The sequence below is a fragment of the Mixophyes fleayi genome, chromosome 12 (assembly GCF_038048845.1).
Source record: "Mixophyes fleayi isolate aMixFle1 chromosome 12, aMixFle1.hap1, whole genome shotgun sequence".
Lineage (NCBI taxonomy): Eukaryota > Metazoa > Chordata > Amphibia > Anura > Limnodynastidae > Mixophyes > Mixophyes fleayi.
The window spans coordinates 10,358,009-10,385,223 of record NC_134413.1 but is presented as its reverse complement, the minus strand read 5'-3'; the positions used below and the strand labels follow the sequence as shown (position 1 = coordinate 10,385,223).

Sequence of the window (27,215 nt, the reverse complement as noted above, 5' to 3'; positions counted from 1 at the left end):
GTGGGGAAAGGTTAATGTTTGGATAAAGTAGGGATTTGAATAAAATCCTGTCTGTTGGAAAGTTTGACAGCTTCATCATTATTTATTTATATAGCGCCACTAATTCCGTAGCGCTGTACAGAGAACTCATTCACATCAGTCCCTGCCCCATTGGAAATTACAGTCTAAATTCCCTAACACACACACACACACACACACAGACAAAGAGAGACGTGGGTCAATTTTGATAGCAGCCAATTAATCTACCAGTATGTTTTTGGAGTGTGGGAGGAAACCGGAGCACCAGGAGGAAACCCACGCAAACACGGGGAGAACATACAAACTCCACACAGATAAGGCCATGGTTGGGAATTGACCTCCTGACCCCAGCGCTGTGAGGCAGAAGTGCTAACCACTGATCCACCGTGCTGCCCAACACGGGCAAGACACATTGTTCAAATCACATAACTGTACATGATATTGGGCCGATTGTTTCCATTATTGACTTGCACATTTTTTTCCTGTTTCAAAAAGCATTGTTGATAAATTACATTTTAAATGGCCAAAATTCACTATATCCTGAACTGTGTCAAATTGTGTTTCTCATTACAGACACAATGGTGTGACACATTACAACTGTTTCCATTGAATGACAAACTATCCTTGCACGGTTAACAGAGCCTAATTCTTTCATTGTAGGATATTTTTATACTCTCAAACGTTCTGCATGTTTACTGCTTATTGGCTAAACATATTGCATGTTTAGATTAATATTAGGTTAACAAGACAAACGTGCAGCTGAACTGACGTCACATTAATACATGGCTACAGTAACACAATATGCCGGAAATATAAATGCACACACACTTTCCTGTAGCATGAATGTTTATATAAACAATAGAGTTTTGCTTCTCACCTCAGCAGCTAAACAGAACTCTAGTGATATCCTGTGCTGTGATAACTGATAACCTGAACTCATCATTGACTTATGCACAGGAAAGAGGATTGTGGGATTCTAAAAACTCAGCTACATCTGGGCTTAAACGGTCATTTCCTAAAACAGATTCACTAGATAATACGCAGAAGAATCTCAAAAACAGACTCAGTTCTATAGAATTAGAGTTATAGAGCTACTGAGAGGTTTATCATCCAGTATAATGTCACAAGTAAAGATTTGTTCAATTGCTCTAATGAGAAACAATTACATAAAAACAAAACATATCTCCTGAGAGACGCAATAAAATCACTCAAATTTACAATAGCATTTTTGACAAAGGTTTCATTAATACACATGTTGCAAATGGCATAAATATGTAATAATGTATAGTAACAAATTATCCATTTGTTATACATTAGATTTATTAATAGTGTTCCATCAATAGAGGTCATTAAAAGTCGCTTTAGGAAGTCCAATTAATGGCAGTAGTATATCGTGAGACATAATAATTCTTTTAAATCACGTCTTTTAAACATTGAACATGCATATCGTTGTTATTTTGTCAGGTTTGCCCTACCAGACAATATCAGTGTCACAGTCTTATCACCTGCTCGTCTCATGGCAGTTATATATCTGTACCCGTGTTCCTATATACATTGCTATCTAACACTTGTCCGTCTCACGCCAGCCATATCTGTACACGTGTTCCTATATGCATTGCTATCTATACCTAACACTTGCTTGTCTCGCAGGGGCTATCTCTGGACATGTACCCTTAAGTCCATTGCATTCCTATACGTGCAGCCGTAATGCTGATTTTGTTGAAGTGTTTTCAATCACTTGACCGTCCCAAGTTGTTTGCAAAAATTTCCAGGTCAACATTCTAGAGGAAAATATCTGGAGCATGTTGGAGAAAACACAACTTGTGTAAATGCTAAAGTTCCTAGCGGAGGCACACAGCAAAACAAGCGACTTGTGTAGAGCACTTAATCTCGGCAAACAGCTTTTCCACCGGTCCATCCTGTGTCTGGGGATTGTCCTGCAATTTCTGGAAATGCTCTAGAAGATTATTGCTCCTCCTGATACCGTGAAGGTATAATATACACAAAATATGTTCCTCACTATAAGAGAGAGAGCAAAACATGAATCAATCACTGACTGTCTGAATTATGTTCACATGCATTTATAGTGTATCCTTCAACAGACCCTAGTTTAAACTAAACGCCCCATTCTCTGTCTACATTCAATGTCCCCTCCTTTAAGTGTAATTATATATGAATGTGTAGTCCTTCACTGTCTTTGAATATAATCTGGTCTAACTGTAATATAACAGTACTCTCGTGTGTATGATCATTCCTTGTAGTAATTGCATTTTAGATTATTATTATTATTATTATTATTACTGTTAAATGTAAGCTAATTATAGTCATATAAAACTGCAAATATGTGTTTGTAAATTAATTCATAGCATTAGCTTTGTGTGGCTCAGATAACTCTGTGTCCAGCCGTGGGTTTAAACCTGAAAGGGAAAAGACTAAATTAATTTTATCTCAGGACATCTCAAATGGGTGACTGAGCAGCTGGGATAAGTGTGAATGAAGGGAAATAAGAACCAATGAAAATGTTATGTTTTCTCAAATATCATACTTACTTGTTATGTGGAGGTAATATCATCTTTGCATGACATTCTGGCAAGAAGTTATGCCAGTGTAAATAAACCCTGACTTGAAAGGTGTTTGAAAAGAGGACATAAAAAAATAATTTGCATTTACACAGACTTTCTATGTCTGACATCACAGTGGAAGGGGAGCAGTGTTGTGGGTACCTGCAGCATATTTAAAATGTCCTGTAAGTCTAACAGATTTATTCACTTTTAGGAGTGAGTTTCATATTGAGAAGTTTCCCGTTATTCATATCCTCCCAGCAGACAGAAACCGATCAATCGCAAATTTACCATTTCTGTTGTTTATTCCTTTTTTACTTTACAAGACACTTTTGAATTATATCTTTGTATGCCATTTTGTAAATTGTTTTTCATCTTAATTTTCCATATTACATTAGATTTAATAAGTTCATGTCTTTGTGTTCTCACAAATTCACGTGCCAGACTTAGCTTGGTTTTAGAATGCTACATAGTTGAAAAAGAGGATTTCATTTGGGTTATGATAACTCTTGGTCAGGGGAGATCATTTGGTCTATGATAACTCTGTTGAAAGTAAATTGTGATAGATTAATTTATAGGGAAAATCAAAGGCTTCCTGAGTAAGAGTGTCAGCTCTTCATAAAAAAAACCCTGGTGGTGGCATAATTGGTAAGGCAAAATTACTGTGTTTGATAGACAGGGAGAGCTTCAATAATTTTTAAACAGACCAGGTGGCTGTTTTTGATTAACCCTTTGTCACACACACACATCATGCAGGCTCAGGTGAGAACTGGATAGTGACAACTACATATCAATAAAGTATGAAATCTGTATAAGTGATAAACTCGTTACCTTGTTTGCTATACCGTATTTTCCTGGTCCATGCTCACTTATCTAGGACTTTACCGGGATGGGAGCTGATTGCTATATCTTCCCCTTTATCCTGCTCACAATAACAGTCTGATCACAGATTTATAACATGTGAGTATATATTATATTGCTCTGCAGGAAGTCTAGCTTATAACAATACTTTGCTATTGGAAACATGTGAGAATGCGAATGGCATTTTATTTGCCTTCTGCAGATATTTGGAGCTTAAATGATTTTAAACCTGAGGGGAAGTAGATTAAAATACAAATAAAAACATTCTAGAAATAAACTTCCTCTTCCACCAACAGGTACGACTGTAGGTGTAATATCCCTGGGACCTCTATGACTCTGGAGCTACATACGCCAGCCTTAATATTGTTTGGTCCTAAAACCATAAATGTCTGGATAATGTTTGAAAGTACGAATGCTGCATTGAATATTGTTATGACACTATCGTAGGTTACTCGGATGGGTTGACATTAGTTCAGTGCAGCATGTAAACTTTCAATCTTCTCCAAACTTATGTCTTATGAAGCAACCACCACCAATGTAGGCCAGTATGAGTAGCTCCCAAACCACAGTGGTCCTGGGCATCTTACTTCTGCCGTTCTACTGTAATTTAATATTATTGTTTACCTATATATTGCCACCATAATAAGTAGTGCTTTGCAAAGAATATTTAATAATTCACATGAGTCCCTGAACCAATTACCACTTACAAAATAATTTGCCTTACACACACACACACACACACACAAAACCCAGTGTCCAAGTTCTCCCACTGCTTCAAACCATCTCTTGAGTAGAGTGGAGGATAATGGCTGTTGGTTGAACTTTTTATTTTTGCACTATGAAGTACGCTCTTTTTCTGCATGTGATTACCTGCTGAGGTCTGTGTATGCTGTATGTCACTGAAAGCAAGATAAAGAGTGTGGGTGTAAGGAATTACTTTGATATTTGCACCTCCGACCACTAGAGGTCTCTGTATTTGCAGACTTGCCCTTAGATTTGCCCTTATCCAAGATTGCCAGTTTGGCATCAAAGAGAAACCATCTTGGATCCTGTTTCCTGTTTTGGCCTATAAATGGCACTTCCTGGTTCAGGAAGTCTGACTACCCTCTTGTGTACCGACCCGGCAAATGTCTGACTACCCTCTTGTCTACCAACCCGGCAAATGTCTGACTACTCGCTGGATATCTACTCGGCTATTGGGCTTCAGATAATACCACCAGTATCGTTACAGTGGGTTTACACAAATCCTACATGTCCCCATATTTCACTACCCATGTCCAATTGTACGTTTTAACAGTTTCGGCAGGGAGACAAAGCAGTAGTTATTGCATGGAGAAGTCTTCACGTGAATGGATGGAATGTGATCACGTGACAATCCCATCCAATCATTTCCTCTCATACAGGGGGTGAATTTAGTAAGCAGTGGAGTTGCCCATAGCTATCATTTATCTACTATATTCTAGAATAGTAGGGAGGTCATGTTATGTGGAGGTGGACTCCTCCCATTCTGATCAGGGGAGCTGCCGTATGGGTAGGGGGGTGCAGGCCCACTGCTGTTCTAGAAATGATAGTAAGATTCTGATTGGTTTGATAAACCTACCCCAGATTGATTGGTTTGATAAACCTACCCCGGAAAGTGTTATTAAGGCCACAATGAGTTAAGTACTCACTGTAAAAATCCATCTTCACTCAAGAACACTAATAACACAGAAGTATTTTTAAGAAAATTAGGATTGTTTTCTGGAATATCAGCAACCACTTCTCCAATATATCCCAATATTATTTTACCTGACATCTGGATAAAGTTGAAACATCAGGTCCAGTTGGGGTTTAATTTCATCCTTTTTCTTAGAACCGATGATTTCAGCAATGCAGTGAATTGCATGATATAAGCTTTCTTTACCAGATCCCTTAAATAAAAGAAACGTTCTATTACAAGAATGGGACTGGATAACAATGGGGATGAATTATACGCTTATGGCATTACTACTAAACTTCCCAGGTATTGGCACACAACAAGCTTGGCGGTCTTGCAAGGATGTAGATTAACGAATGCAGTGCCAAAGTATTTCCTTGTTTGAACATGCCGGGATTTTCTCTCTGAGTAAGGAGAATGTACAGAGATACGCAATTTGTAATCAAAAACAAATCCCACCGTGGGAAATTTCAACAGCTGCCCTGCTGTAATATACCGCTAATAACACCGACAACTAAAACTATTTTTGACCCTATTTCTGAGCGTTTGTTGATGTTAAACAGTGAAAAGACACACTTCAGCTAAACGGTTTTCCGAAATAAGTCCAGTACCTGTACTAAGGGCTGTTTTTTATGTAGGATCAACAAAGTAAGTTTGTAATCTTGATTCTGTTCGCTATTTATTGACTTTGTGGCAATAATCTGGAGATAACAGCGATAATCGTTTTTTTTTTATTTTCTTTTGACACTCCAAAACTTTTTTAATTACGTGAGTAAGTGTAAAATACTTTTTGTTGTTGTGAAAAGTACATAGAAACACCACTTACATCGTTCATAAATAGGCCTATAAATCTGTACAGCATAACGTACCTGTCCCATTACTTAGCTGAAAGTTGACAGGCTTTAAAATGCCGTTTACTAGGGGGACAAGGCTTCTCTATATAGCATTGTTCTGAAAATGTAAAGAAGCCGTCTGCACCATGTGATTTCCCACCTCACTAATACAAGGTAAGGAATTTTAAGCAGGCCTTTTTGTGGTTATACTTACACAGATATACAAACGTTACCATGGACACAACAGGATGACGGATGTGAGCCTATCTGCAGAATTACATTGTGTCTGCTCCAGCCTTACACCTAACTGGTGGAAACTCTGGCGCTATATAAATAAATGTGAATAATCCTGGAGAAGTTTATGTGTATAGTGTAAGAAAACAGTGACAGCGAGACATTGCCTGACTAATATTCATGAGACCTGTCTTGTATTCATGAGTTATTGGTTCCTAATGAATTCACAGTTTATGTGCCTTGCAGCCCTCTAACCCTCTATATTTTAATCCAAGGAATAGATGTCTATCTGTAATAACATATTAGCAGGCATTTAGAACGTACTTGCGAACTTTTCCTTGTTGGCTTCAGGAAGATCCCGGGGGAGGTGGCCATGGGGGGCGGGGCTTTACAAATTGCATCATTTTGGCCCCACCCCCTAAATGGTTGTCACAATTTTGGCCAATTACAGCAGGGGGTGGAGCTAAGATGACGCACCACTTATCTATTGCGGGGGCGAGAACTGGGAGGTTGCCCTGCTCTCCCGGGAGCCTGGGAGGTCTCCCAGAAATGCGGGAGTCTCCTGGACATTCCAGGAGAGTAGGCAACTATGCAGTACAGAAAAGCAGCTAATGAATCTCTAGAGACTGAAGTGTCTTTTACGTTTCTGTCTCCATTACTGAAGTCATGTTGTCTTACCTGTCAGTCTTTGATTAAATCTTGGTCTCCATGAAAATGGCCACCTCCATAGGCATCAATACATGGACATAGGACACAATTTCTGAACAGTGTCATCATGCCACAGAGGGCGAAGCCAACCACGTCTTGTACTGGTTCAGCATCAGGGAGAATGCCAGACTCTTCAGGGAGTGATGGAGATCACCCCTATTTCAGGGAGTCTCCCTGACATTCAGGGAGAGTTGGCAAGTATGATTTATAACAAGTGTTACAGGGTATAACAAACACATCTGACAGTAAGGCAGGAAGGAGCTGGGGGCCGCAGGTGAAGGGTGAGAGGGCCGTATGTGGCCCTAGGGCCACCACTAGTGTACAGTGAGTGGCACAACCAGTCAGATACTTCCTGCTATGACACTGAATATACCACCATTGTTTACACTTCTACCAGCTGATCATTATTATAGGATGTGATTGTCCTTTACCACAAGGTTAGTGTACAATCCATGGGTGAATTTCTTACATTTAACCAAGTCTTGTCATAACAGTTACCTATTATAATACCTGACACTCCGTGGGCTTTTGGACATTATTGTGAACTGGTGTCCAGTTTCCAAGAGCCCTGAAAACTGCCCCTGTCACAGTCTCTTGCATGATAGAACTCAGTGATTCCTATGCAGTATGATTTTATATTTCTTACACAATAATGTTCAGATATTGTAATAACTTAAACCACAATTACAAATAAATTTACCTACGTCTGAAAAACCAAAAGGGAATTACAGCTAATTTGTATCACTTACAAATAAAGCAGTAGTTTATTTATGATCTCGTATCAACGTAGATGAAGAATTTGCTCCCTAGTGACCCTGAATTCTTGTAAAACATTCAGCCTGGAATTGTGACCTCTACATGTCTTCTGACACACTGGCTGGGAATAACTGGTATAATTAGAAAAAGCACTTATGGAAGTTGCAGGTAGAGATACGGTTCGCCAAACGTTTGTAGCATAAACAAAATCTCACTTGGGAATATTTTGCACTTCCCCTTTGGAGCAGATTCAATTGTCCGCGATGTTCCTAAGAAGATTGCGGACGTGAATTTTTACAGACATCACGGTAAAAAGTAACTTTGCTTGCACCTCTAGTATTGATTTCTTTCCAACACCCCCTCCACCCCAATTATTATAGTGATACACACCATCTCTTCTGCAGCCTTGTTCAGCAAATCGCCCTCTTCTCTCATTTTTTGGGCAGCTTTTTTTCGACTCAGATGTGTCAGGCTCATTTTCCTCTTCATGATCTGCCAGATGTATTCTTTCACTAAATACTTGTGAATATCACCCGCAAAGTCCTGTTGATTGAAACAAAGAAGAAAACATCTGAGTAGACGAAGAATTTTTTTTTTTTCTAAGATATTTCCCACAGCAAAATAATAAGTTTGACTTAGAACACAGCATACTTGTCTTTAAAATTCTGACTAGGCAGTTGCTGGAGCTGATACATAAAGTGACACCAGCAACTGCCCAGTCAAAATTATAAAGACAGGTGTGTTGTGTTTGCGGGTGAACGTACACTAGAGTATATTTTATATAGTGCTTACAATTGTATTCATGCACTGTTCAGCAAATTGTACAGCACTATACTCATTTTTCAGACACAACTTTCCTGTCCAGCTGAGCTTACAATTCATTTTTTTGTCCCTGGGACAATGTTGAGGAGCAGACACTGGGATTTGAACCAGGGTCTCAAGCGAAAATCGTTCTCGATGCCATTGCTATATGGTCAAAAAACTTAAGCAACAGTTTCCTTTGATGCAATCAATTCTCACAACAAAGAGGGCTAACATTTGTAAAAACAAAATCACTGCGTGTAAGCAAACAAGGGGTTCACTTTGAGGAAGGAATCAGTCAAACGTTAGGGGCCTGCTTTCTGTCACCTTGCCCTGATACTCAGAGATGCCCTGTTATCACAGAAAATGAATCAACTCTTCTTTATTGCTCAGTTAAGAGCTCCACCAATCCTAAAAGCCTGGGTAAAATGTATTTGGCCAAGAAAAACTATACGTCAATCACTCCAAGTTCAGTGTATATTATTTATGGGGAACATAATAAATCAGAGCAATACTTTTCATAATCCCTGTTTGAGAAGACCTCTGTTTATATTTGCAATCACAGAAATTAACAATATAATGTGTGAATGATATAAACATGCCCCCTGAGGAACCTATGAAATTGTTGTATAAACTTCTAGGAATCTACATAGCATAATCATATTTCATATGTATATGTGCGAAAATTATACCATGTTTAGTGAAGTTTTAGTCCAGAAGAGAGTTATAATATATTTCAGAATCCATTACTATAAATGTTCTTGGACAAAATGATAATAAATCGCAAAACAGAGAAACTTAGTAAAACATAGAATCGTAGTCTACACTTATGTACTTTCGCACAAAATTCACCGCTCAGGGAAAGGGACCAGGCTGATGATTCTCTGCACCAGAATGAACTCCAAAAATTGCCAGACTCTCTAAAATTGTAAAATTTTTTCTTAACCAAATCCCCCCCATTCCCCCTTCTCGGTGATATCACTGTAAGAGGTGCACTTTAGATAGGAAATCAGAATGCAAACTACTCAGAAACAGACACAAAAACATTTAGAAAACAGTCAAAACAGAGACCACAAACAATTTGCCATGAGAAATACTGTAGCGTAAAACCATGTAATAGCGAGTAGTCATATGCTAATTATATAACATTATATTTCTACTTTATTTCCCGACATATTTTGAATAAAATGTACTGAGAAAAATATTTTGGACATAGAACAGTATTTTAGTATAATGTCCAGTTAAAGTTCACCTAGTACTTAATACATACTGTAGTTGCCGACTTTTTGGACTTCCCTTCCGAGAGATGTGGGTGGTCAGATCATCCGAGGTCAACCTAGGCATTAGTATTCTCCCTTGTGGTTGGCCCCTCCCCCAGGACCAGCTACCTTACTGTATGTGGCCCGCTAATCAGCCTTCATGTGTGGACCTTCCCTCCAAGGTCGACGCATGAGTGCAAGCAGAAGGGGGGGCAGACAGAAATGTCTGCTTTCTGCAGCTCCGGGGTCCTGAGACGATAAGCCTGGTGGGGGCTCAATGTAATGCGAGTGGGGGGTGTGGGCTATTAATGTAATAGTGGGGTGAGTGTTGGGGCTAATAATGTAATGATGGTGGCTATTTAATAGTGGGTCATGTTAGTCCTATTAATCTAAGGTAGAATGATGTACAGAGGCGGAACTAGCGTGCTATGGCCCCCGGAGCAGGGAGTCTGTAATCGGGGCCCCCGACTCTCTGCATCTGCCATGTAGCGGGCCCCATTATCTCCATGGGCCCCGGTCCATGGCACCTGCAGTACTAATGGTAGTTCCGCCACTGGTGATGGGACCATTACTTTATTGCTGGGATGGTTTGTAGGCTCTTAACTGAATGTGGGGCTGACATAAGGGAGGAAGCCTATTTATTTAATATCAGTGCTATTAATTTAATGTAATGCCCTGCTGAGGGGAAAGTAGGTTCTCCTGGTAAATTTGAGAAGTAATTTATTACTGCATTTTACAGTAATAGACTGGGGAAGTGGAGTTAGGTGAGGAAGCAAATATTGGGATAATTTAATAATGGGGGCACAATTAGAGCATTCAGCAGTGCACAGTTACAGTAATTAACTACTCTCAGATCCTTTATTATGAACATAGCAAAGTGCAGGTGGTAAATAGGAATGAAACCAGACAAATACACATAGTGAAAGGTAAAATCAGCATGAGACATTTATTAAGGGTTATATTCATTGTGATACCTGCACTGAAACAACACAGGAAACACCTGTACGACAGGAAACTGAGAGGCATCCGGAACTTTAACATGCGAAAAAGCTGAAAACCTCGCTGGGTGGCCTGTAATCATCATCATCATCACCATTTATTTATATAGCACCAGTAATTCCACAGCGCTGTACAGAGAACTCACTCACATCAGTCCCTGCTCCATTGGAGCTCACAGTCTAAATTTCCTAACATACACACTGTAATGTATCTTCTGGTGTATTGTGTGACGTATTATACACCAATGGACAATAGACCACAGACCACAGTGATGCAAACCTCTGCTGTATGCAACATTGTGATCAATTAGTCATTCAGGGAATCGTGTAGAGTTGAACAAAAGCCTAATTTTTTACTTGATCAGCTATTTATATAGCGCCACCAATTCTGCAGCGCTGTACAGAGAACTCACATCAGTCCCTGCCCCATTAGAGCTTACAGTCTAAATTCCCCAACACACACACACCCAGACCAAGAGAGACTTGGGTCAATTTAATAGCAGCCAATTAACCTACTAGTATGTTTTTGGAGTGTGGGAGAAAACCCACGCAAATACGGGAAGAACATACAAACTCCACACAGATAAGGCCATGGTTGGGAATCAAAATCATGACCCCAGCGCTGTGAAGCAGAAGTGCTAACCACCGAGCCACCGTGTTGCCCAACAGTTTGCTTAAATTTTGTCCAACTCTACATCAGACCCCCAGTGTTTATACTTGTGTGAACATTCCTGTGCATTTTAGCATAGAAAGTAATGACTGTTATACTTGCAGGGAAAAATGTTATGTCCATCTGGAAATGCAGTGGACTTCCTATGGGCATATAACGCCTGGTCTTATCAGATATTAATAGGGAGGAACTTGTGCTCTGGTTCACTTTATGCCAAGCGCTACCTACTGGGAATGTTTGTTATTATTATTATATTTATCCTCTCCAAGCTTACTTTTGGCAAAGGTATTGTTTTTGCTCCATGTACACTATATATTATGCTGAGTGTTGTTATTGATTGGGATAGACAGGAATCAGTGACGTGTGATACTGTAGATAATAGGATGGAGTAATCAGCACAGGAAATGAGAAGTTAATGAGAGACAGATGAAGCTTATTCAGCATCGAGCACCAGCTGCATCTGAAAGAGACATGTAATGTCCGATACAATATGCTTCATATGATACAAGCAACATTCTCAGATAGCTCCCAATCGCTCCTCTACACTATGCATTCGTCATCATCATTTATTTATATAGCGCCACTAATTCCGCAGCGCTGTACAGAGAACTAACTCACATCAGTCCCTGCCCCATAGGGGCTTACAATCTAAATTCCTAAACACACACACACATACACACACACACAGAGACACAGACTAGGGTCAATTTGTTAGCAGCCAATTAACCTACTAGTATGTTTTTGGAGTGTGGGAGGAAACCGGAGCACCCAGAGGAAACCCACGCAAACACGGGGAGAACATACAAACTCCTCACAGATAAGGCCATAGACAGGAATTGAACTCATGACCCCAGTGCTGTAAGGCAGAAGTACTAGCCACTGAGCCACCATGTTTGTACGAAAATGTGTATTTTGCAAAAAAAAAAAAATGCTTTCATCGACCCTATATGAGACCTTATGTGTTTTATCAGATAGGGATATGGATAATGTTACTGGTCAAGTAGTGTTATAAACTGAACTTGCTTAGAAACAAATAATCCATTGTGCAGGGTTGCCCTGAACGTCAGATTCACAGCACAGAAATTAGACCCTTTAATAAATCAGTTTAGCAGCAAAGATACTGGCGTGAGTAATTATGGTGTCAGCATTGCTTTCACCTGGCTCATTGTGCTGCGTATGATTCACCAAGTTTGCCAAATTATGTGGCTGGTGGCCAAAGTCTGGATGGAGAATCAGAGATTATTATTTCCCAGGACTGCATGTTGCTTTAATTGCACAACATTAATTACCTTTAGTTAACCTTTAAATAAACAACAGTCATGAATAATGACCTTATAGGAATTCGGGAAAAGAAAATGCTATTAAACATTAATCAGAAACTGAAAGGAGCCGAAATGATAATAATAATTTATACCGATTAAGAAACAAGGAAGCTCTTACTGTATGAACACGCTTCAGTTACCCTTTCACAACAGCTGTATCCTCCCCACCCAAAACCTAAACCAAACTGTAACCCAACAAAGTGTCTTCACTGACAGCTTTATAAAGCTGCTAAATAACATTTACAGGAAATATATAAGAAGTAACGGTAGATGGGGATGAGGAAATAAATATCAGAATAAATATCAGTGTAGGGAATCACATTAGAGCTTTATCATGTTTCTACAGATTACTGAGTATTTATAATGACAGGTGAAGAATCGAACTTTCTTTTACTGACGGGAAACTTGAAGAACATTGATAAATGCTGCTTCAGTGCTTAAAGCCTCATGTGGACTGACCAATTTTTTAAATGCCCTTTAAATGGTACCTGGAGCTTGGTCTGACTTGGAGTAGGACAAGCCTTAGGTATTTTGTTATTTCCAAGCATACCTCACAACATGTACATGTCCCCAGAGCGGGACAAGAAGGGGGCATGGTAGTGCCACACAGGGGCATGGTAGTGCCACACAGGCGTGTGGCTTTGACCTATTGGGGCACGTCACATCAACACAGGCTCTGCACCCAGCCTCTTCCCATCCCATAGGCAAACCAAGGGGGGGGGGGGATTCTAGTGCCTGGAAACCCCCCTCCAAGCCTGGAGCACTGTATAATTGAGGTGACTGGACCCTGCCCCCGCTTCACACAGCTCTGCTTGAAAAGGGAGAGCTGCGTGCACCTAACACTAGTCCACGCAGCATTGTTCATGTATATTATGGTGATAGGAAGGGTTGGAGAGCAGCCAAGCGCTGTCTAAAATTATAGCCACGCCCCCATGCATGCTGGTCACGCCCACTGGCGGCATGGTGTGGAGACCCCCCTCTACAAATCCCCCTCCAAAACATTCTTTCGAGTCCGCATATACCCATCCCTCAGATCTGTCCTGATTTTGGCGGGACATCTCGATTTACGACCCGCAAAAGGGGCTGGGCTTAACGGAAAAGAGGATGGAGGTTTGCACGAATATGCCCATTTGCAGGAGGAGTTTGGGATGGTCAGTGGTGGGGCTTGTTTTGTCCCACTTTCAGGATTCTAAATGTTGCTGGTAAGCGCGGCCTTGAAGGGGCGAACAAGTATCCTGGAATCTGTCCTGAACACTGATAGTCCCCTTAAATCTGGGCCTGTCCCACCTGAACCTGGGCAGTTGGGAGGTATGATACTTCTCTTTGGCAGAGTTCTCCCTGCAGAGGCGTCGGTTCTGCCTACATTTCGGCAAAGCGCCCACTGCTGTGAAGCGTAGTGGGCAGGGCTTATGGGGATGACCACAAATTTACATTTCACACACACACCCTGCTTTATACTTGCAAATGATTTTACTCGAAAACGACCTCTATGAATGCCGCATAAGCACGATCACTGATTTGAGTTGAGGACAATCTGACGGACGTGGGGCAGCTTATGTAGAGGTGTATGGTTTACACATAGGTTTACCAATATTTACTCTTGGGGGGGTTTTTTAACGCACAATCCTAGATTGGTTCAAACTTCAAGTATATCAGAAACATTATTCAGAAAGTAAATATAATAGAGAGAAAAAAATGGGCTATACAAATGATGATAAATAGCCTATTTATAAAGAGAGTCTGATGCCATTAATTAATTAACTGGATCACAATATAATCCTAATGCAAAAAAACAAAAAAGTCCTCTCTCCCCCATGCACCAAAATGTCAGTTTTGTTTACCAGTGATCAGTGCTTTGCGCACTGGCGGGTAGGAAATGGGGGGGGGGGGGGGCGGGTGCAAGTGGAAAGACAGCAGAAAATTAATTTTTCCATTAGGCTCATATTATAAATATTAATAATTCCTCACATAATTAAATAACTGCTGCCCAATTTTGAGATGGTGCCAAATGACATATGAAAAAATATAAAAACTGACTTTAGCTACCTTTTAAGCGAGCACCAATCTGGAGTAATATGTTTGTACGAAAGCGGAGAAATGAAAATTCTATTTAAAGTGAATCAGAAACTCTACAGAACATCAAATATGCAAATGAAACAAACATAGGATATCCTGCTGTTACTGAAGTGTTGGCAACTTTTAGTTACTCCTTTATTGTTATGTTCGTATCTTTCGTTTGCAATAAAGATTCTCCGATACGATCGCTGTGCTTCCAAAGCACAAAGGTTTTATCCGCAGAGTATTACAGGGCGCAGTTTGGTATGCATACGCCTACGCGGTTGGCACAAACAACATGCTTCTACCAGAACGCTCTGGTTTCCAAAGCCAGAGGTGAACTATTAAGGGCTTCATTCATAGGGGTCTTGACCTCCAAAGAACTCAACCTGCCATCGGTTGATTCCTCTGGTCCTTGTTCCTTGAAGTGGCCAGGTGTCTTTCCCAAGGCTCCCACCTCTAGACCTGTACAAACTAGTTCTTTAATGACATCTCTGGACTTGGTATTTGGTGTATGAAAAGTGATATTATTTATAACTAGCATTCACAATGTGAGAACGCTACATAAATACTACCGGAAACGTTCTCATGCAATTGCAAACAGAATGATACAAAACTCGATGTAATTTAAATGTTGGAAACATTAATTAGACTCTTCACCACTTCATATTTTATATTAAAAGATAGAAAGTATGTTAAGCATATTTAAATGTTGCTAATATAATAATTATGTTGCGTATTAATCAAATGGCAACTGATTGTAGTGTACAGAAGTTATTGGCGACTTTGGGAAATGGTTATAACTCGATTTGTGCAAAATTTTGCCCTGATATCCTTCATACTTACGTTGCAGTGAAAGCTCTGCTATGCAGACTATGCTAATGTATTTTCTCTAAAGTTTCCAACAATAACATAAACTGGGGAGTTTGGTGTAGCTATCATTGTTCAATAATTAGTCAATTAATACCACAGGAAAACGAATACAAGTGTTAGTACAGTGCTGAATATAATGATATGGGCTATAGAAAGTATAAAAATTATAATAATAATGAAAATAATCATAGTGTAGGTTGTACTATAGATTGCCAGCAGTCACAGGATCATTGTTTGTTTGGCTGATTTAATCAAGATAGCGTGTTACTTTGAGGCTGTGTATTACTCTCCATTCTATTTCCAAAATCCAGCACTCTATTCCAATATTATTTTATTTCTAATATATTAACACCAGCCAGAGCAGCTGATTAGAAAATAAAAACAAAGACAAAAATATATATAAAACAGCGCCATTGTATGCAAACTATATACAATTAATCATAAATCGTTCTAGGGAAAATTGTGCAGGATACACTGAGGGTTATTTTCAAGAAAATTCTCCAGCTTTTTCGTATTAGAAAGAAACGTGGATTCCCCAGAAACCAGCAGGGTGTTTCTGTTGTAATATTACAATCTGTCTGACATGTAAATATCTTTTAAACAGATCTACGGAAGTAATTGTCCTCTTATATGTATGTGTGGATGTTTTTCTGTATTTTCTTAGCAGACAGCGCTTGTTAGAGTACAATTAGTCGTTTAGGGCAAAGGACTATCCTGAGGACTAATGTAATCTGGTTTCCCCTTGGCTGTGTCTGATCAGACCCTCATTAGGGAACAGGGCAGTGGATACCAAACTTTCTCAGTTCGAGGCACCCTTAGGGTCTCCAGAATTTTTTCAAGACACCCCTAAGCTAAAATGATTACCAAGTAGTCCCTCACCTTGCTTACCAATGGGCTTGGCTGCGGCATCCCTGTGAGATCGTCTTGGTACCTTAGGGAGCCGCGGCACACTGTTTGGGAACCATTGGACTAGGGAACAGAGGGATTAGGTACCAACACGTGGTAGGAATCTTAGCTCACACTATGGTTTTTAGCGATAGCCGACTTTATGCATTGCTGCAAATACCATTGAAATGTATCCTGCTGGGGCTGCTCTAAGAGACCCAGCAAAGCTACTACTCCACGAAGATATTTTACTATTCACCTGCAGCCTAACACTGCTGGTGAATTTAAGAAGTACAATGTTATGTCAATGCTATATCAATCATTTCCTTATTTTTTTTTTACATTTAAGAAACTTATGCAAATGAGTTCTGCACTCAAACACAACAGAGACCCTCAAAAGCTTTACTTAATTGCATTTTACTAGTAACGGTCAGGTCTCTAGATGTGTTTCAGAGGTTCTAACTTATGATATACTGTAGAGTTATTTAGTAACATTCATTAGATTTAGGTTCAAAGTGCAACTAAACCATAAGAACCAATCAGCAATGAGCTCTTGTCTGTCTAATGCACATTAGACAACGAAAGCACATTCCATTTTCTTATGATTTAATGCAAATTTGACCTAATAATAATAACTATATTGATAAATAATTCTATTTATCCTGACTAGCCAAAAGAAGACTGTGATCGCTATGAAATGTGGGTCTGAAATCAGCACAAAAGAGATTACAAGACTGAACAAAAGAGGAACAAAAAGTTGTTTCTGTTAACATAAATGGAACTAGAAAATGGAGCAAGAACTTCCCTCGATATAAGACAATGTTCCCTTTTAATGGTAATTATGCGTTACATATTTCTAGGAATGTACAAATAGAATGTGTTTGTGTAACACTGTGTAAAGGTGAAAATAACACTGGCTTGTAGCTGCAGACTGTACTCGTTTAGAAACACAGTGGTTTATTTATCATTGGTGCTAAAAGACGACAGTAAGTGTCATTTTATAATCGCAGCGATTCAAAATGGGATGCCGCTTGTATTCACCATGTCAGGGTTCATTGAGATATCTCTGATTTATCCTCCTATAACCATCATCATCATCATTTATTTATATAGCGCCACTAATTCCGCAGCGCTGTACAGAGAACTCATTCACATCAGTCCCTGCCCCATTGGAGCTTACACACTCACACACAGACAGTCAGAGAGACAGACAGACAGAGAGGGAGAGACTAGAGTCAATTTTGATAACAGCCAATTAACCTACCAGTATGTTTTTGGAGTGTGGGAGGAAACCGGAGCACCCGGAGGAAACCCACACAAACACAGGGAGAATATACAAACTCCACACAGATAAGGGCATGGTTGGGAATCGAACTCAAGACCCCAGTGCTGTGAGGCAGAAGTGCTAGCCACTAGGCCACTGAATAAATTGAAAGAATAGCCACGATGGCCATATTTGGTTCATCGCGGCTTAATTGAATCTGACAGTAGGCTATAGTCTACATCTAATCTGCCCTATTTGTGTTTTGTTTGCTTTTTAGGAGTGAGGGGTTGTTTTTTATTCTCTAAGGGCCCGATTCATTAAGGATCTTAACTTAAGAAACTTCTTATTTAAATCTCCTGGACAAATCCATGTTACAATGCAAGGGGTGCAAATTAGTATTCTGTTTTGCACATAAGTTAAATACTGACTGTTTTTTCATGTAGCACACACATATCAACTTTAAATGTCAGTGTACAAATAAGCTAGCAACTATTTGTGTGCTACATGAAAAAACAGTCAGTATTTAACTTACCGTATATACTCGAGTATAAGCCGAGTTTTTCAGCACATTTTTTGTGCCGAAAAAGCCGCCTCCTCGGCTTATACTCGAGTGATAGTTAAAGACCACAATGCACGGCCGTAAGGAGGGTGGTGCCTGCCTCCATAGCTTCAGCCCGCTTAAGGGCTGAAGAGAAAGAGAAGTAAAACATTAACGGAAGAGTTTGGTGGACAAAAAAAATCAACTCACAAGAGTTTGGTGCTTGCCGTTAGTTCCGCAGTGGAACGCATGTGCGTTCCACAGACAGGAAGCTCGGCACTTGCAATGCAAGTGCCGAACTTCCTGTCTGTGGAACGCACATGCGTTCCACTGCGGAGCTTTCGGCAAGCACCAAACTCTTGTGAGTTGGGAGGAGACATCAATATCTCTGAGGATAAGGCAATGGGACCTTGGGTATATATCTTTGCATGTGTATTTATATTATGGTGAGGTAGCTGAGCATAAAACATTACCTCTGTGTGTGCAATAATGTATTTTTCAGGAAGCGTGGTATTGGCTGGAGCCAGGCTGCCCCCCTCTCTCCCTGAATGTCTGTGTAGTTCCGCAGTGGAACGCATGTGCTTTCTGGCACTGAATGTCTTACAGACATTCAGGGAGAGAGGGGGCAGCCTGGCTCCAGCCAATACCACGCTTCCTGAAAAATACATTATTGCACACACAGAGGTAATGTTTTATGCTCAGCTACCTCACCATAATATAAATACACATGCAAAGATATATACCCACGGTCCCATTGCCTTATCCCCAGAGATATTAATGTCTATAGCAGTGCAGTCCTAGTCAAAAGTTTATATAAATCACTTATAAGAAGATGAACAGGGAGAGATAAATGTGTATTTCTGTGTCATATAGTCTTTCAAAAGATTTGTTGTATTCTTTTTGGGGGGGGGGGGGGGTATTTTTGTAAACTGACAGATATCATCATCATCATCACCATTTACGGTATTTATATAGCGCCATTTCCCACCCTAGGCTTATACTCGAGTCAATAAGTTTTCCCAGTTTTTTGTGGTAAAATCAGGTGCCTCGGCTTATATTCGGGTCGACTTATACTCGAGTATATACGGTATGTGCAAAACAGAATACTAATTTGCACCCCTTGCATTGTAACATGGTTTTGTCCAGGAGACTAAAATAAGAAACTTCTTAATTTAAGTTCCTTAATGAATCAGGCCCTAAGTCTTAACATCAGCCATGTTTGTCCCATCCATTCTCGAATTCCTTTTCCTGGTTTTACCTTTCAGTCTTCCTCCCTCTAATATAAAAGTGTGCCCCCTTCTTCTGGAAATCTTTTTAAAATACCGCCTCCCCAAACTTTGTAATATTCTTAATATATTTGAATATTCTTTCAGATCACTCCTGTTCCTTCTCTCCTCTGAGCTTTACATGATCTTGCATGATTTATTTTGTCATGCAGCCCATGTCCCATATTAGTAGTCTATGAACATTTCCTGTTTTATTGGTTATTTTGTCTTTATGCAGATAAGGCCTCCAGAACTGTACACAGTACTCAAGCTGATGTCTTACCAGTGACCTATAAACTGCCAATAAAATGTCCCGCTTCTTCATAGGCAAACCGAGGGGGGGGGGGTGTTCCTAGTGTCTGGAAACCCCCTGTAAGCGTGGGGCACTGTATAATTGAGGTGACTGGACCCTGCCCCCGCTTCACACGGCTCTGCTTGAAAAGGGAGAGCTGTGTGCACCTAACAGTAGTGCACGCAGCATTGCCCATATATATTATGGGGATAGGAAGAGTTGGAGAGCAGCCAAGCACTCTCTAATATTATAGCCACGCCCCCATGCATGCTGGCCACTCCCACTGGCGGCGTGGTGTGGAAACCCCCCCACCTTTCTACAAATCCTGCATTTGCCCCTGTTCTTGCTACTAATACATCTTTCTATACAGCCAGATATTCCACTGGCTCCTCCCACTGTCCAAACTGATACCTCTAAGATTCCTTTTCTCTGTTGCTGTTGTCATTAGAACACCATTATGTGTCCCCCGTGCATTATTTTACATGTTTCCAATTTAAGACGGTACCGTTTAGACCATTCCTCTATTTTTACACATTCCTTTTACCCTTTCTGGAGTATCAACCCCTTTACAAATCTTTGTATCACCCGCAAAAAGACATACCTACCCCTTGTATAGAGTTGTATCACTAATGGATACATTACACAAAACAGGACCAAGGATCCTGGTTACCAAACCCTCACATGAGCTTTCACCATTGACCACTAACTCTCCAAGGGTCTTCAGTTTCTGAATTAATTTAATGTGGCAAAAATCCACTAGATTTGTTTGATGTGATCTCCCAGCATCAAAATCCATCCTGCATTGGATCTTGTAATTTGTTTGACTCTAATGAGTCATCAAATCTTTTTTTTAAAATTGATTTGATTAATTTCCTTACTGTTGATGAGAGATGGACCCAAGGATAGAATAGACCTACCTTGTCATGTAGACTGCTTAAATATTTCAGGTGCTGACACAGCACTCCAGTCGATTTCATGATTGCATTGAAAGCAGTGTTTTTGCTCAGCCATTTTTTGGTTATTAGGTCCTGAAAATGTGGCTGTAAGAAATAGAGACTAACATTAAATAATAATACTACTACTACTACTACTACTACTACTACTACTACTACTACTACTACTAATAATAATAATAATAATAATAGGATAATCTTCTGAATGATGGATTGTCTTTTTTAACCCGACCAGGAAGAGATTTTAGGTTTTTTTCCTTCGTTATGTATCGTGCTCAATTAAAAAATGTGCCCCATGTACATATATGAGCTCCCTCTATATTATAATGTCACTTTTCCATACATCACCTGGAACACTGCAATGTTTTTTTTCAAAAATATTTTAGATACAACTATCCCTCGACGCAAATAGTTACGGAATGTCATAAACAACGGTTTATCCTCCTATATATGGAGAAGTAATCTCTATAGGTTCAAAATACAAGCCTGTGAGCAATTTAAATTCCAATGTAGGCTTTGTGCTTTCATTAGCTTTATTTTATTCTTTTTTTGATTTTGTAATATGTAGCAAATTCCATAGCTTGAAAGAACTTTGAAATGATATGTATAACTGGGAATATGACTGAGGATGCACAGTTCCAGTGAACGCCTTGTTTCATTAGTCATTTCTCTATTTAGGAAGTATGAAGAGCAAAGAAAATTACTTCCCAAGATGATAGAAGTTAGAGAGAAAACAAATCTAACTCAGGGCCTCATACAGGCCACCGTGTCCTGGCCAACAGAGAATATTTGTTATAAACCCTGTTAATTTTAAATTGTTTCACAGCTGCTGTCTGGCCAAAACATGGACTGAGCTAGTGAGCAGCTGGCCCTCCCATCTCAGCTACTCACTCCAGGGCACCCTTATCCAGCTTTGGGGGGAAAAAAAATAGTCAGAGAAAACTTACTCTCTATAGATTAGTTTTCTATTTTAATTACAACAACATCACCAAGTAAATTATATCAATTCAAACTTCAACCTATTGAGACATCAGCCTAGAATTCATGGATATTTTGTGAACTATCCTTCTCACCTTTGTGTTTATCATAAAAACATGACGCAAATGGTTTTTTAACTTTTCAATTGCATCGTTTAGACTGGTTTCCGCCTTTTTGCATTGTTCCGCGTCTGACTGCGTTGCGTTGTGCCTAGAAAAGAAAGATAATTAGTACAGTGCCATGACTTTCACCAAACTATTTTTTTGGAGAAGCAGTGGGACAGGCACGGTAAGACCCTCATAACAATTGAGACCAACAATTAAAATTATTGCAACTAAGTCCACTGATGAAATGAAAATCATTATTTCAATGCTCTGTGCACAGATGGAGCAGAGCTTATTTTAGTGAACACTTTATTGTTGCACAAAAAAACTTTACAAATAACTCAAACATCCTAAACGGTCACAGCCAAGCTAATCGAAGTTCTTTCACACAATGGCACTGATTCTCAATATAATTCTCCTTTAGCTATGGTACACTATTCACTACAATAATATTTTTTCTACCTATAACACCTGTGGAAGTAATATAAGCGTAATACACAATCAATATCCCACTTTACATCTTCATTATTTTCCATTTTCCAGGACTACACTTTTTTCACGGTCTCTTTATTCCTCAATGTCTTTCAGTAGACACATTTTAAGCCTTTAGATTATATATTGTTCCCCAATGCGGTATTTTGTACTCATCATCATCATCATCATTTATTTATATAGCGCCAACATATTCCGTAGCGCTTTATTGGGGACAAACATAGTAAACTAATAAACAAACTGGGTAAAACAGACAAAGAGGTTAGAGGGCCCTGCTCGCAAGCTTACAATCTATGGGACAATGGGAGTTTGACACATGAGGTTAAGTCTACATTTTGCATTTCGGTCCAGCCAGACTGCAAAGGTAAAAGTGACTCATAAGCTAAATGATCCTGTTACACAACAATGTTGGTCAGGGGGTAGTTGTCTTGTGTGAAATTGTGTAACGGGTGGTAATAGGGTAAGGTAGTGAGGTTAAGAGGGTGGTTGAGGAATATTATAAGCTTGTCTGGAGAGGTGGGTTTTCAGAGAACGGTTGAAAGTTTTGTAGACCATAGCATACTTGCCTACATTAGACTGCAGGTGCGTAAGGGGGTGGGGTGCCACAAATTGTGTCATTTCGGTCCCACCCCCTGTGGCCAAATGCCACCATTGCGTAATTTTGTCTGGCATTTCGGGAGAGTGGCCAAGTTATCTGTATAGCGGTGTTCTTTCGTGTATTGGTGCACATGTTTAGTATAGTGCAATAGTTCAATATAAAATAGTATTAAAAAGAACGAAGTTTACTAACAGCACGATTAAGGTTATAGCAAATCTATAAACACTTAGGGCTAGATTTACTAAGCTGCGGGTTTGAAAAAGTGGGGAAGTTGCCTATAGCAACCAATCAGATTCTAGCTGTCATTTTGTAGAAAGCACTAAATAAATGAAAGCTAGAATCTGATTGGTTGCTATAGGCAACATCCCCACTTTTTCAAACCCGCATCTTAGTAAATCTAGCCCTTAGAGCTTACCCTACTCCCGCCTATACTACACACACTAATGCACCCTCACAACTGTCCCAATCTCCACTCTGAGCCACACTCTAGTTTTCGCCGTGCCCTTTTCCAATTAGAATGTAAGGTAAAAAGTACTTATGGGTACCGTATATACTCGAGTATAAGTCGACCCGAATATAAGCAGAGGCACCTAATTTTACCACCAAAAACTGGGAAAACTTATTGACTCGAGTATAAGCCTAGGGTGGGAAAATCAGCAGCTACTGGTAATTTTTTTTTCTTCAAAAGCTCATTTCTGTTTAATTACTGTAATTTCAGTCAGAGTTTTAAACACTCAGGATAATCACAGTCTTAAAAAATGATGTCATAACTCAAACATTTCTATAGGGATTCTCACCAGATCTTTTGTAGGTCTATTAAAGTCCATATTAGAGGACTTTAAATGTTTATGTGCCATTCATTCTCGTTTTACTCACACTCCCAAAAACCAGGCATTCCAAGGATAATTGTGAATGGTCTTGTATGCATTAGTCTATTTATCTTAAATGAACATGCACTACATGTCTTCCATATATTTTAATGGAGATGTGATGGCTTGCAAATAGTCCACACTTTAACCTTTTACTTTACCAGCGCTGTATATTTGGCACAATATTTTCATGGACCTATTAGCTGCCCTATTTTACAATGTGCACCAACTTAATATAAAGCCACACTGATTCCTGACCAGCGCAACAAATATACTTTACAAGGAGACAGCGAGACAGCGAGACAGCGAGACAGCGAGAGAGACAGCGAGACAGCGAGACAGTGAGACAGCGAGACAGCGAGCGAGACAGCGAGAGAGACAGCAAAACAGCGAGACAGCGAGAGAGACAGCGAGAGAGACAGCGAGACAGCGAGACAGCCTTTCACTTACCCCGCAGTGCGTTCCACTGACAGGAAGTTCAGCATTTGCGTTCCAAATGCCGAACTTCCTGTCAGTGGAACGCACATGCGTTCCACTGCGGAAGATAGGAGCTCAGGGACCGGACACCAGGTTAGTTCACCCGTGTATAAGCCGAGAAGGCTTTTTCAGCATACAAAAATGTGCTGAAAAACTCGGCTTATACACGAGTATATACGGTAAGTTTAACTAGAACAGACCTGAAGTGATTAGGTTACCGCTAATAGGAAATAATATAAGATATTCAGGCAGCTATTTGATATTGTTGAAGTTGCGATCATCAATACATCCTAATAATGGCTACAGAAACAATAAACACAGGAAAGGGCATATAGTGCTGGAAAAAGCTATACGACGGGAAGAGGAAGTCTGATTAATCATGACTACGTAAAAGTCAAACACTTATTTTATTAACCTGAAATTCGGGAGAAATAGACGCCACTATATAATGCTGGAGTGGAATAGACACAGCAATTTTATTATTAGAACTGAATATAAATAAAACACAAACAGGAAAACATGATGTCAATGCGCAATACAATAACACCTATATAATAACAGAACCAAGAAAAGCAACCAGGTTTCCCCGAAACTGTAAAGGTCTCACACACAGACATAAACCAGGTTATATACCTGTAAGCAGAACGGACGACAAATCTACATTATTTTTTAGTATAGTTCCCCACATACTGGGCCTAATATTAATAAACACAACAACAATTTGTGTTAGTGCCATACATTCATACACATCAAACCCAACAACTATAATACATAATGCAGTGAAACCCCAACACTACTCCGATACAGTAACACAGAATGTTCACAATTGCCCAGCCCACACCATCAATCCACATTAACACCATCTATACACATTAACACCATTCCACCGTACCGTATAAACACAGTAACACCATACAATTGGACCCAATATTTCAGCAGTAACTTGATATCGCCTCAGTCAATATCACCATAAATACAGTTCTGCAGACACAACACCATATCTCTAACACCATGCTACCACATTACATAATCACAAGTATAACAATCTTACATCACCCAATGCACTGGCCAACACCATTAGACAAAGGCCAATAGAGTTACACATCACTGATATGTAGCGGAAAATTTCAGGACCAGTACGTACCACTAAGGTACACTACCCTCAACCCACTATAATACTCCTTTAAAAAAAGAAAAAGTTTTCTGGTATAAACAATTCACACCTAGTAATAAAAATGTTGTGTCCTTTTATGAGGCTATAGTAAGTCAACAGCCCACTAAGTCTGGATCTTTGAGAGGTCCCCATGAATATAAATCATTGTGAGTAACTTTTATCTTGTGAGCAAGCCCCTTGTTAGTTCTCCAAACCATGCTGGAGATAGTAGTCTCCTGGACACTGATCACTTAAGCTACTGCCAGCAGGCCACTGGGTCTCTTTTCAGAATTACCAGTGTCTCATGTAACCACATCGGCCGAGCCTGACAGAGCCTCTGCAAACTCAACGTTCAAGATAAGGCTTAAAAATACATTCCACCTGTGTTCTATCATTGAGTCCACTGGGATTTTTGCAAGTTCAGAAAGACGCGCTAAAAAAAAATTGGTGGCTTCCTTGGTGGTTGGAGGCCAGAAGGTGTAGCTACCATAGGGGCAGGGGCTGCAGCTGCTATGGGGTCCGCAGGTGAGGACCCCATTGCTCGCATCCCCTTTCATAGAACCAAGTATATATGTGAGAAGATTTTCACCATTGGGCGGTAATTGGTTCTAGAGGTGGGATCCCCACTTTTTTTTCAGAGGATATTTCAGAAAGTGGAAACGTTCTTTAAGATCATTTTATCATTTTAAGTGTTTAGCATCTCTTTTATAGCTATGTAGGATTACTATTATGATTCTGATGGTTTTCTTTAAGAGCCAAATACAGGTAATATTTAAGTTAAGTAGGTTATTATCTGTGTCAACACTGGAAACCACAGAGCCTGGAAACCAACAGATGGCAAATATTGCAATCGAGGCAAGTTATGTGTGCAATTCTTTTCACAATGTATTATTTCCTGGAAGGTTTATGCAAGCTTTTGTTTTATTTTATTTCAAATTTAGCATTCACAGGTCCGATAAAGACTCCCACAGACAGACAGCTAAACTGCATGGATCTATTCCAGCAAACTAGAAAGCTGATTTACAGAAAGATAATTCTGACTCAGCACGGGCACCTTCTATGTATTAGAAGTCATGCTTCAACATGATTAAGCTGGAATGTGTTAGAAAGAAGTGGTTTAATGTACAGTCCTTCCTCCCTAGTGGGCTCTGATGTTAGACGTAGGCCTTTGTGTCTATACGATTAATAGCTGCCCAACAAACACTACCAGTAAGTCAATGAATTCAAGGAAGGGGAAGAAGCTAAATGCATTTATCACTTGGGAAAAACAATTCTGAACTTTTTGCTGTTATATCTACATATGCTTTAATTGGTGGGGACATGAATACACCAGTTCTTGGGAAGGAAATTTATTTAATTAATTTCTAAAGAAGATAGAGTTCCTAGTATGGAATAAGCCTTAAATCTGACTGCCTCTCCGCCATATCCTCCTGGATGTCCGAGCGTTTTCTCAAAATCAATATCTCTAAGATGGAACTCATTGTCTTTCCTCCGTCCAGACCCCCATCCCACCATGACCTCTCTATTGTCATCAACAACACCACCATCTCCTCTGTCACCCAACTCCACTGCCTGGGTGTCACCCTTGACTCCTCTCTCTCTTTTGCCCCCCATATTCATGCCCTTGCCTAAGCCTGTCGCTTCCAACTACGCAACATCGCCCGCATCCGTCCCTTTCTCTCTCAGGGTGCCACTAAGACTA

The 27,215-nt window shown here is 39.9% G+C and overlaps 1 protein-coding gene across 1 annotated transcript in view; it reads right to left on the bottom strand.

The window, feature by feature from the left end:
* Window positions 1-1,320: 1,320 nt before the first annotated feature.
* Window positions 1,321-27,215, bottom strand: part of EXOC3L4 (exocyst complex component 3 like 4) — a 72,186-nt gene continuing 46,291 nt past the window's right edge. Inside the window, exons 9-13 of the mRNA XM_075191816.1 lie at window positions 21,916-22,030; window positions 20,807-20,929; window positions 8,058-8,210; window positions 5,229-5,350; window positions 1,321-2,037 (exon numbers count right to left, since the gene is read on the bottom strand). Of these exons, the coding sequence (XP_075047917.1) occupies window positions 1,860-2,037; window positions 5,229-5,350; window positions 8,058-8,210; window positions 20,807-20,929; window positions 21,916-22,030 (691 nt within the window). The 3' untranslated portion in view covers window positions 1,321-1,859. The remainder of the gene's footprint in view (window positions 2,038-5,228; window positions 5,351-8,057; window positions 8,211-20,806; window positions 20,930-21,915; window positions 22,031-27,215) is intronic.